At 30.8% G+C, this 10,781-nt stretch overlaps 6 protein-coding genes across 6 annotated transcripts in view; 3 read left to right on the top strand and 3 right to left on the bottom strand.

The window, feature by feature from the left end:
• Positions 1-1,018, top strand: part of HELRODRAFT_191273 (hypothetical protein) — a gene marked incomplete at its 5' end in the record, with an annotated part of 13,588 nt that extends 12,570 nt beyond the window's left edge. Inside the window, one exon of the mRNA XM_009016843.1 lies at positions 3-1,018. The remainder of the gene's footprint in view (positions 1-2) is intronic.
• A 971-nt stretch (positions 1,019-1,989) lies between these two features.
• HELRODRAFT_171029 (hypothetical protein) lies at positions 1,990-2,979 on the bottom strand (the record flags this gene model as incomplete). Its single annotated transcript, XM_009016842.1, has 1 exon — positions 1,990-2,979. One exon carries the CDS (start codon positions 2,977-2,979, stop codon positions 1,990-1,992), a length of 990 nt encoding a protein of 329 aa, XP_009015090.1.
• Positions 2,980-4,651: 1,672 nt separating this feature from the next.
• On the top strand, positions 4,652-5,734 carry HELRODRAFT_171028 (hypothetical protein; the record flags this gene model as incomplete). Its single annotated transcript, XM_009016841.1, has 4 exons — positions 4,652-4,754; positions 4,949-5,127; positions 5,229-5,277; positions 5,463-5,734. The coding sequence occupies 4 exons, from the start codon at positions 4,652-4,654 to the stop codon at positions 5,732-5,734; spliced, it is 603 nt and encodes a 200-aa protein (XP_009015089.1).
• A 658-nt stretch (positions 5,735-6,392) lies between these two features.
• HELRODRAFT_77182 (hypothetical protein) lies at positions 6,393-7,661 on the bottom strand (the record flags this gene model as incomplete). Its single annotated transcript, XM_009016840.1, has 5 exons — positions 6,393-6,525; positions 6,729-6,844; positions 7,012-7,088; positions 7,340-7,413; positions 7,519-7,661. The coding sequence occupies 5 exons, from the start codon at positions 7,659-7,661 to the stop codon at positions 6,393-6,395; spliced, it is 543 nt and encodes a 180-aa protein (XP_009015088.1).
• A 286-nt stretch (positions 7,662-7,947) lies between these two features.
• HELRODRAFT_77053 (hypothetical protein) lies at positions 7,948-8,827 on the bottom strand (the record flags this gene model as incomplete). The annotated part of the gene is made up of 5 exons (XM_009016839.1): positions 7,948-8,026; positions 8,107-8,218; positions 8,287-8,405; positions 8,529-8,655; positions 8,722-8,827. Coding segments are annotated over 5 exons (543 nt in total), but the record flags the coding sequence as incomplete, so codon positions are not given.
• A 780-nt stretch (positions 8,828-9,607) lies between these two features.
• HELRODRAFT_76855 (hypothetical protein) overlaps positions 9,608-10,781 on the top strand; it is a gene marked incomplete at both ends in the record, with an annotated part of 3,834 nt that continues 2,660 nt past the window's right edge. The window contains 4 exons of the mRNA XM_009016838.1: positions 9,608-9,689; positions 10,054-10,133; positions 10,313-10,489; positions 10,646-10,725. Coding sequence (XP_009015086.1) covers positions 9,608-9,689; positions 10,054-10,133; positions 10,313-10,489; positions 10,646-10,725 — 419 coding nt within the window. The remainder of the gene's footprint in view (positions 9,690-10,053; positions 10,134-10,312; positions 10,490-10,645; positions 10,726-10,781) is intronic.

Below are 10,781 nucleotides of genomic sequence, written 5' to 3'. Positions count from 1 at the left end.
ACAGTGCCTTTATTTTGTTTTTTATTCAGATTTTTCCATTTTATCATTTAAAAAACAATTTGAAAACAAATGATAAAATATAAATATACGAACGATTTTAGCATTTCATTGCTGTCAAGAAAATAGTTTTTTAGCACCTTACCATCGTCATAGTATATGCACACGTACATATGTACATCGTATGGTATACATTTATATAAGTATAAATATACACTGGTATATGTGTATGTGTTTATTTGTGTGTGTATGTCTATGTGTGTGTGATATATGTGTGTGTGTTTAGAAGGCATACAAATCATATATAAACGAATTATTTTATCTTAAATTTTAAAAAAGTGATCAACTTATTGGTCGGTTGGTCGTTTAAAACTGAAATTATTTTTTCATATGAAAGAAAAAAATATAAATCTTAGAGTCAGACAAACATACATGCATTTAGTTATAATATATTATTACATCAAATGAGATCATAGTTAATGTTGTTGCTAGCATTATTATCGATGTTATTAATGTTATCATCATTATTATCGTTGTTATGAATGTGATTTTGTGTGTGTATATAAATTCGTTTATATATGGTTCTAATAAAATGGTTATGAAATGATTTTATTGATTTTTATATCAAATTAATTTTCAATTTCATTATCACAGAAATTCGCTAAGTAATATTAATGAGTGGTCATTGGCGCCAATGAGGAGTTATTATTTTTAATATTAATGAGTTAATAAGCAATTATGTTAATGAGAAGTCATTAATATTAAGTAGTTAATAAGCAAGTAGTTAAAAAGCAATTATGTTAATGAGAAGTCATTAATATTAACAAGTTAATAAGCAGTTATGTTGATGAGAAGTCATTATTAATGATATATTTTTATTTGACATTAATGTAATGTAATTGACGTTGGCGAATTCAACCAATATACATTTAAAACTTCGCTTATGGATTCGCGTCGATTTTATTCTTAAATATTCATTGTTTATGAATTAAATAAGATTTAAATAAATACTCTTGCTATATGTGCAATATATTTTTTAACAGTCAATCAAATGGGTAGCTTTTTCTATGGATAATCTTTTATCATTTTATACATTCAACTAGAAAATAGCAATACCAAATCATTAATCTCTCTTCTCCAACTGCGCCATTAACTATCTACTTTCTTTAAGAAAAAAATTGTGTACACCTAACCTCGTGAAAAAAAGTTTAGTTAGGTAAGGTATCTTCATTTCTCATTCGCTGACTCGCACTACCGTTCTGTCTCGTTTCTGTTAGTTTTCGAGATATTCAAGGTGGATGTTCTTTTTATAAATCCTCATTCGCGACGATTATAGTTTATCGATTTGTAACCGTAAAAAGTTTAACGAGACGCTGCTATTTCCGAAACGAAATTTCATTCCTATGTTCGTTGACTTGATAGGTGTGTATAATTATTTTTCGACTTTTCAGTATCATTGAAATTGTAAGGGCCAGAAGAATTTTTATTGATCCGAAAATTAACTTTCTTTGGACGACGACGGATCAAGGAGTGTTATAACTGAAGTACTAGGACTTGGTAATTGAAATTCAGTGTACTTCTAAAACTATCGTTAAAATGGTGTGTGCGTGCGTGTGTATGTGTGTGTGTGTGTGTGAGATAGAGAGAGGAAGTGTGTGTGTAAGTTTTTATACGTGTATGTGTATATAATGATGTATACATACATTTATATTATGTACTAAAGACAGATTATGTTTTTCGTATTTTTAAAAATTTGTAAAAAAATGAGGAACGTAATGCGTGGAGAGGTGCACATGTTAAATGAAATTAATATATTTGTGAAGATTAATTTATATAATTTACATACAAAATGAAAACAACCGACCTTAAAAATGAAATTAACACATTCGACCGAATGAATTATACGTGAGAATATAACGAAGGGTTGCTTGCAAATGAGAAACACGTTATGAATGTAAGAACATTAAAACAGAGTCGCTAGAAAATTCACTTTCAGCTGCAACAAGCGCATCCGTCTCCACCGTTGGATCTGTAGAGAGCGTGACAGCGAATGGCTTCGTTCAGGATAGCCCAGCATTCCGGATTGTCGAACAACCAGCTGACCTTTTCTACCTTGCAGACCAAACACTCTGGAGATATGTGCATCAGTCGCACGCAGTTACGAAGCATCTTTGGTGCCAGAACGATCCTCTCTTTACGATTGTAGTCAATCCAGTAAGCCATGGCACAGAAGACATCCAATTCTGAAGAGACGTGCAGTCTGTCGTCCGATAGTAAAGACATTAATCGTTCCGGGTGCAACCAGAGGAAGTGCTTTGTCTCACAGATTTCTAAAAAGTTCTCGAGGATGTAGTTGTAGATGGGATCTCTTATTTCGAACATGCTATAGTGGTCTGCTAGTACGTAATGAAAGATTGCATTCTCAGGGTGATTGCACAGGAGGAATTTCTTGCAGGCCTCTTTAACGGGGTACATATCTAACAGTTGAGATAGTTCTAGTAACGGTGCAATATACTCATCTTCGATCTGCCTCTCTGAATCAACGTACAAAATGTTAAGAAATAATATCACAGAGTTCACGTTGTACTCGTGTAGATCAACATTTATGATTTCCTGATCGGAGAACTTTTTAAAATTTTCGAGGACTCTCTCACTGTAGGCTGACAAAACGACCTTGTGGGCTTTCACCGTACCATCGCAACATTTGAAGACGACATCGCACATCTTCTGCTCGAGCCAGAGCATGCAGATGTGGTTTCCGACCGTCGTGCACCTGTCCTCGTCCATGACACACTGCACCGGCTTGTTGCATGGCGGACACGAATCCACGTATGGGTGGGCTCTGGCTCGACCGATAGTGGCATCGTATCGGTATTTTGCAGGTTCAGAGCTTATAAAATATTCACTCCTAGTAACTTTGGTTTCGTCACCCGATTCTTTTTTTCCTTTGTCTTTCTTTTCTCTCTCTCGTTCTTTGGACATGGGAATGCCTTATTAACTGGATCCACTAGATGCAATCCTGCGCGGAGGTGGGAATTTTTGTTTATTTCCAAAAATTAATTTTTTAAATTAATTAATAAAAGTTCAAATGGAATAAGTTCTGCAGACACTTGGAATTTTTTGCATAGAAACCGGCCTGGCGAACGTCACACAAAAATAAGTTTTAAACCTCACACATTACGCTGGTAGACTTTTTTTTATCAAATTTAATAATTAAAATATTAATCGAAAGCTTATATTCACAAATTTCAAATGTGAGGTAAACAAATGAATGTTTCAAATGTCCTCAAAATCTCTGGTAGAATTGTTAAAAGCAAGTTTTTTGTTTAACGTTTTGGGTTTTGTTACAATGATTTTTTAAAAGCATTAAGTCATTTTTTATAAAAAAAATTGAAAATCCCAAGAGCAAACTCATTAAGATTAAACGATTGCATACAAAAAACTGAAACCTAGCTAGCTAGCATGAACATGAACACCTGATCTTAAGCTGATAACTCACGTAATTAAAAGAAATTCATAAAAAAACAGGCCCCAAAATCAACCTTCAAGAGCAGCCGTGAGAGTCTATATTATTTCGATTTGAACCATACGACAATTTTTTGTACTTTTTCATGGAAAACGATATAACTTCAGCTATTCAGATGAGTTCCTTCATCAACGGTGTCGACCGCCTAGTGCCTGATGTTCAAATGCGCGGTTCCGATCTTCAATTTATTAAATTAATCTACTTTTCTTATTTAATTTCATTCGTATGTTTTGATTTCTTTATGACGTAAACAAATGATGATGAATGCATAGAGTTCTTTGGGGAGGTGTTCTCTTTTCATTACATTTGCTCGATTTTATATGTACATTTAAACGAAAAATCATTTAAAGATTTATGTTGATTTTACACGTGTCCCATTTGTATTTTCACAACTTTCTTGCTGTGGATTTTATGTTTAAATATCGTATTAGTAGATTTTGGTCTGTTAAATGTATACTGCTTTTGTCAAATACTGATCTTATTTAATTAATGAAACCATATGATCTTCGAAAAAAAATTATTAGTGATAGTGTAAACTAGAAAGATATGAACTATGAGCATATGTCCGTACTTCAATGATTATTGAAATCACTGATGTACTTATAATTATAACTATTCGAACTCATGCTTATTCTAGTTACGCGAACTCATACTCACGTTTTAAACGTGTTTTAACCTAATTCACTTTTAGTTATTTTTAATTAAAAGTAAACCGAAGCATATAATAACAAAAAGGTAACACATATTTGGGTAGAAATAAGCATGTTCTCCCGGACATTTTGCTCTTCTGTTATCCGGTATATGACGTCATCGTCGCCAACATTGGTGTCATCATTTCTTACAAGTAAAGTGCCAACAGAATGTTTTATTCCACGTCTGCCACGAATTATTATCATTAGTAGTAGTAGCAGCACATCATTTTCTTTTTTTAATGAAACAAACTTAGTTTCGATTTCAACATTTTCAACAAGTTCCACCAACAGCAAAATTTATAATGTCGAAAATATAGATAATGAAAACACTAACAACAATAATGATAATGATAAGAGAATAAAAAATATTACTAATATAATTTTATCAAATTCTTCTGCAACTGAGCCATCATCATCAATAAATGTTGACGAAGAAATGTTGAGGTATGATTATGAAGAATATGAAGAAGTTGATAGCGAAGATGCCGATGATGAACATAATGTTTATCCCCAGGCTATCCCTGATTATATGACAAAAAGTTCATTAAAATTTTTTCATTAATATTTAAATTAATTATTAAATAAACATTATTAACCATATTTCTTTTCTTAGCATATACAAAGTTTTAAAACAATACTTGCTTATTTAAAATTACAAACTCAAAAATCAAAAATTAAATTTAAAATTCTTCCACTCTACTTAGTACCTATTTTATTATTTATTATACAAAAGGAGGTACAACTGGAGTATTCGATATTGAAGATTTACGCAAATTATTAGAAGACGAGAGAGCTCTGGACGTCATCTGCATACCTGTACCCCCACAATGTAGGTACTGCGACTATCTAGTCATCCTAACTGGAAAGTCCTACAGGCATCTAAGAGCTATGGCAGAAAAAATTAAAAAATTAGTATGCAGTTTATAATTAGTTAATTATTTAATTTAATTAGTTCTTTAATTGGGCCATTTATTAATTTAAAAAATAAATTATATTATATTGTTTTTTCACAGTTCAAGACGAAGAGAAGTTCACATGACCCAGAAAGTGTAAACATTGAGGGTTTGCAGGCTGCTGATTGGCTGGCTCTTGACATGGGTTTCTCTGATTTATTTTAATATTTAAAAATTCATAAATTTTGTTTACATACTTTTTTCATCTTAAAATGTTTAGCACTTTCTATTTAGATAAAATAAATTTGTCATTTGAACCATATTTGTGAAATTAATTCAAATTCATAATTCCAGGTAATATTGTTGTCCATCTTTTCCTCGAAGAAACAAGAAAGAAATACAATTTAGAAGAGCTATGGACAGTTGGGCCCGAACTAGATAGCCATTGTATCCAGGAGAGGGCCGAATTAGAGGGCATCAGGAATAAATTAGGGGTTGGTAGGGCGACCGTAATTGCTAATGGGCATAAGATATCTCCAAGTGATTTTTCCTTTGATGAGGAGTTAGAAAGAATAAAAAAGTTGAGATTGGCAGAGAAATTAGAGGGAGAGAAAGAAAAATGTTGAAAATTATTTTAGTGATTTTTTGCCCTAGTTATAATAATATAATATTTCTAGTATTTATATTTTTATTTGATTGTTCCCCAGATAAAATATCAAAACAAAATACTTTTTTTGGAAAATATTTCAATCTAATAATGACAAAAACAGAAATCATAAGAATCTAACTGACCATCAAAACAATGACACCCTCGTGTAATGCAAACGGTTTCAACAAGTAGTAAAATATTCATTTAGCTTTTCATTTCATACAAACAAATGAACATGACTGTAACATCACACAATCTACATCATAATTTGCTGATGTCTTAAAATATATATCCGTGTATATATATATATATATGTATGTGTGTGTGTGTGTGTGTGTGTGTGTATATATTTATACGTACAATTCACAAATCAGAGAGGATCATTTTCGACAGACATCAGCAGAGAAGTAGTAGTTTTGTATCAACAAGGTAATAGTAACAAAAACGGCATTTAAATTTTTAAATAAATTAACAAGTACCAATAAAATTATTTCATCAAACAATGAAAATGTAATAAGATTGCACATGCAAGTGCACACATTAACATCCCACAAGATAATTGCACACACTAGCACATACTCGCACACATACACACGCATAGACAAACAGAGAGAACAAACTCCAATAAATATAAATTATAGAATCCTATGACTAAAGTATTCATCGGGAAACTCCACCCTGTGACTGCCCTGGCTCTTGACAAAGGGTAACGTCCCAGCATTTGGAATGATGTTCCATGATAATGTCAAGGTCACGTTCTTGTTGCCCCTTGTGGTTTTAAATGTATTGGTCTTAATACTTTCAATTTAAAGAATAAGTATTGTTGATTTTAAACTCTTAAAGTCATTATTAATGTAGAGTATATAAAAAGTCAATAAATTCAATTAGGATAAAGATTAAATATAATTAAATTTAAAACTAAATGAATAGATTAAAAGTTTTTTCATTAATTGAGACAATAGTTAGCCTACCTCAGGCCATGTCCATCATCAAAGAAGTAATATTTGGCCTTGATATCTTTGTAATCCAAGATGGCAGAGTCACCTCTCTTTAATATTTTATCCCAGATCACAACTTGATTGATTTTCTGGAAGAAGTTAATGTACATGTATCAGAAATGTAAAGTTCTATGTACAGAAGATGGAGTAGACCAAATTCTATACATAAATACATATGAAGTAATACCTATTTATGAATATCATTAAATTTAAATAGAAAACAATAAAAAATTTTTTGGAATTAAAAACAAATTACATTATTTGGTGTCTCATACTCGGCAGTCAGAAAAATGAATAGCTGTTTGACATTCCAGTTGAAAATTTTTGTCATTTCTGTCGCGAATATTAAAAAAACAAGTGAAAATTTTTCAGTAACACAAACAAACCAAATCACTTTTGCTTTTATTTTAGAATAATAATTAAATTAATTAATTAGATAACATGATAATACATGGGCTATTATGCAAGAGAAACATTTTTAAATGTATTATCCTTATTAATTCAACCTTATTACTGTTTGAATTTGATTGATCATTCATTTATAATTCAATTTGTAGATTACAAAACTTGCTTTTATGACATACCTGCCTCAATATCGAAGTTGAGGAACCCTAGGTCATTTTTTTCTCGTGTGGCAGCATAATCTGGAACGTTCTTGCTAATGGGTGGTGCAATCAAAACTCATTTTTGATGATTAAAAAGGCGAATAAAAGTAAATAAAAGATAAAAAGTTTAATAAATCAGAAAAATAAAAAATACTAACACGAGAGCCTTGGTGGAAACAATTTTAACATCTGTTAGGTTGGTATTGAAGGTGGTCGAGAAAAAGCAGCCGAACGTCAAAACGGCCAAAGCAGACAAAGTAAATGCAAAGATCGCATTAGCTCTCGACAGGACCGAATTCATTTCTTCTTTCACTAAATTCAAACTACCGACAAAACCTCGACTTGATTATTTTAGATTTAAAAATGAAGTTAAGTTGAAACACCGGATGTTGTCGTGTATTAAAAACAAATAAATGTTGAACAGCGTAAAAAATGATTAAGCATACTTAGTAAGTGTATATCCTATACCAGTAACATGAATCCGAAATTCTCATAATAAAAGTGGGAAAGACGTCAAAAAATTTAACTTTTGAACAACAGAAGCAAACAAAACGTTAAATTTCACATAAATAAATAAAATAACACAGTTAAACAATAAGTGTATGATAGTTTGAAAGTAATTCTTCTCCTTGGAAGATATCCCTTGTGGAAATCAACAAAATGGTTCTGTAAAAATAGAAAAAATGAACAAATTTTTATTTATAGAGTATTTTTACAGAAAGATTTTAAAAAATTTCAATAGAAACAACCTATAAGGAAGGACTTGTCCTGAGTAATAACAATTTGGAATGAATGACAGCAAATCTTTAGGAAACTTTTCTGAGAATGTATGTTCTTGATAAGAAACATTCTGGTCACCTAAATCATGTTTCAAAATAATAATAATGATATCCACACGAAGTATTAAAAAGTTACAAAATGACAACTTGTTAAAGTACAGTTGTTAATGTATTGTCCAATAGCCAGAGGATTAATTGGGTGTTTATCCATCCAGGTAACATCTATTGAGAATTTCAAATCAAAACCATCTCGTTTAGAACACGATCTATTTTAAATTCAATCATAAAAACTATTTTGAATGAAGATTTTGAATGTATATTAGTGTTATACTAATCCGAATAATTCAGTAGGTAAATGCGAAAACAAGTTAATTTGTTTTTGAATTAACAACCTGAACAGAATTTTAGATAAACCAAAGTCCTTGCCATCAATTAGAGTACCATCCTCGCATCTGAATATGTACTGGTTGCCAATGGATGGCAGAAATATAGGCTCTCCTGGATTATATATAAGACCTTGAAAATATTTTAATAACACACATTTCTTCAACTCTACCAACAGCATATAAAATTTCAGAAAACCTGGATAGAGAGCCACTATAGATCCCGAATTTATCTTTCCTGACGAAACAAACACGCCAACACCTCCACCTTCTATTCTGCTTTCACTTCTACACAGTCTAAAACCAAATTTATTTTCAATTTTTCCAGAAATTATGTCATTTACTGATTTTTTACAATCTGTTTTATGATACTGGCGATAATGTTCTCGCGATATCTCAAATAGGTACTTCAAATTTCCATCGACACTCAACGCATCTAGCTTTCTAGGTTGTTTGCTTGATTCTAAAACAAACCTATCGTCAATTAATAAACAAAATCATTATAATTAACATTCAAATTTATATTTTTTTTGTTGAAGTAAAATGTTATTCATAAAGTTCTTAAAATTTTGAACAATCCAGCCACCAACTTGCCTTTCTTTGAAGCTAATTTGAAGCCAAGGAACAAATCGACGTTTGTAATTTGCCCACCACTTCATTCTTTTCTTAGTCATGCACTTTAATTGTGAAATATCATTGAACTGAATTGATAAATTGATTAGAAAAAGATTTCAAATGTTCCAATTAAAAGTCTTTTAGTTTTAGCTTTTTGTTATTTGTGGTAGCTTTCTGTTGAGACCCAAACGTACGATAGCAATATATTGGATTTATGACATACTATGTGGTCATATATGAAGTATTAAATAATTAATTCATACACATAAATTTATCATTAATAAGTATTTATGTAAATAATTTTTTTTCATTATCTTGATTGATAAAAATTGTGAAAATCAGACAAATTTAAACTTTGAAGCTAACAAAAACTCAAACGTTTTCCATATTTCGGCTGAAACAACAATATCAATTTAATGTGTAAAAGAAGTCCGCGAAATTGAGCTATTTAAAATAATTAAAAACCCAAAATGGAACTTGAGAATTTACTGCCATGCCGGTCAAAACAGATTGACCTGATCTGTGCTTATTTGGATGAGGTTGTCGTCTGTTGTCAGTTGTGTTATGTTGTTCTTGGGTTTTGTTCTTTTTTTGTCCTACTGAGTTTTGTCAACTACTCAACCTTCTACTACTTACCTCTCTATCTCTACTCTATTATTCTACTACTACTTACTACTCTACTACAACTACTCCACTACAACTACTCCACTACAACTACTTAACTTTAACAACATTAAGTAACTTAACTAAATCATGCCAGTCACAATCGATCACAACACAGTCATCGGTGATTACTGGAATGACAATGACCTTACCTACCTACCTAGCAATTTATGACATTATCTAATTTAAATTTCATAATATAAAATAAACTGAAGCAAAGCATCTGTTTCGTCTTTCTAGTACCCATCACCAGTTTTACCTAGTATGTTTGTGTATGGTCTGCCAGCAACAGGCAAGTCATCTGTCATCAAATGCCTTGTTCCCTATTTGAAAGTTGGTTTAGTAAAGATAAAGTAATTTAACTAATTATTGTTTATGTGTTCAACAATGATGCATAGTAATTACAACATATATTTTATTCACTGTTTTCAATGAGTTTAAATTTTTAATTTATTCACAAATTAATTATTAAAATTTATTCACATGAATTAAAATTTATACTCCAACAACAGCATAGATACATAAATGTCAACTGCATAGAATGTTACACACCCCGCCTTATTTATGAATGCATATTAGGACAGCTGGACCCATCGTTCTCGGGTAGATGTGACAATCCAAGTAAATTTGTTGATATGTTGAAAGAGACTATTATTACAACATGTGGCTCTGATCACAGCATCTATATTGTTAGTGTCACATGAGAAAATTGTATTTAATGCTTGATTTTTTTATATAAATTAATAAATAAATAATTGATTTAAATATAATATTAATTAAATTATTAATTAATATAAATTAATTAATATAAACTAATTAATTAATAAATAATTAATGAATTGCAGCATTTCGAGAAATGTGAAAGGTTAAGAGAGGTGCATCCATTAATGCTGCCCATGTTTTTGAAGCTGCAAGAATTAGTTAAGTTATTTTTTTTTAATTTTGTCTTTGTTTAATCTTTATATTTTTTTTTGTTTCTGA

Source organism: Helobdella robusta (assembly GCF_000326865.2).
Source record: "Helobdella robusta unplaced genomic scaffold HELROscaffold_19, whole genome shotgun sequence".
In the NCBI taxonomy this organism is placed as follows: Eukaryota; Metazoa; Annelida; class Clitellata; order Rhynchobdellida; family Glossiphoniidae; genus Helobdella; species Helobdella robusta.
The sequence above is the reverse complement of the archived record's forward strand: the minus strand, read 5'-3'. Positions and strand labels throughout refer to the sequence as shown.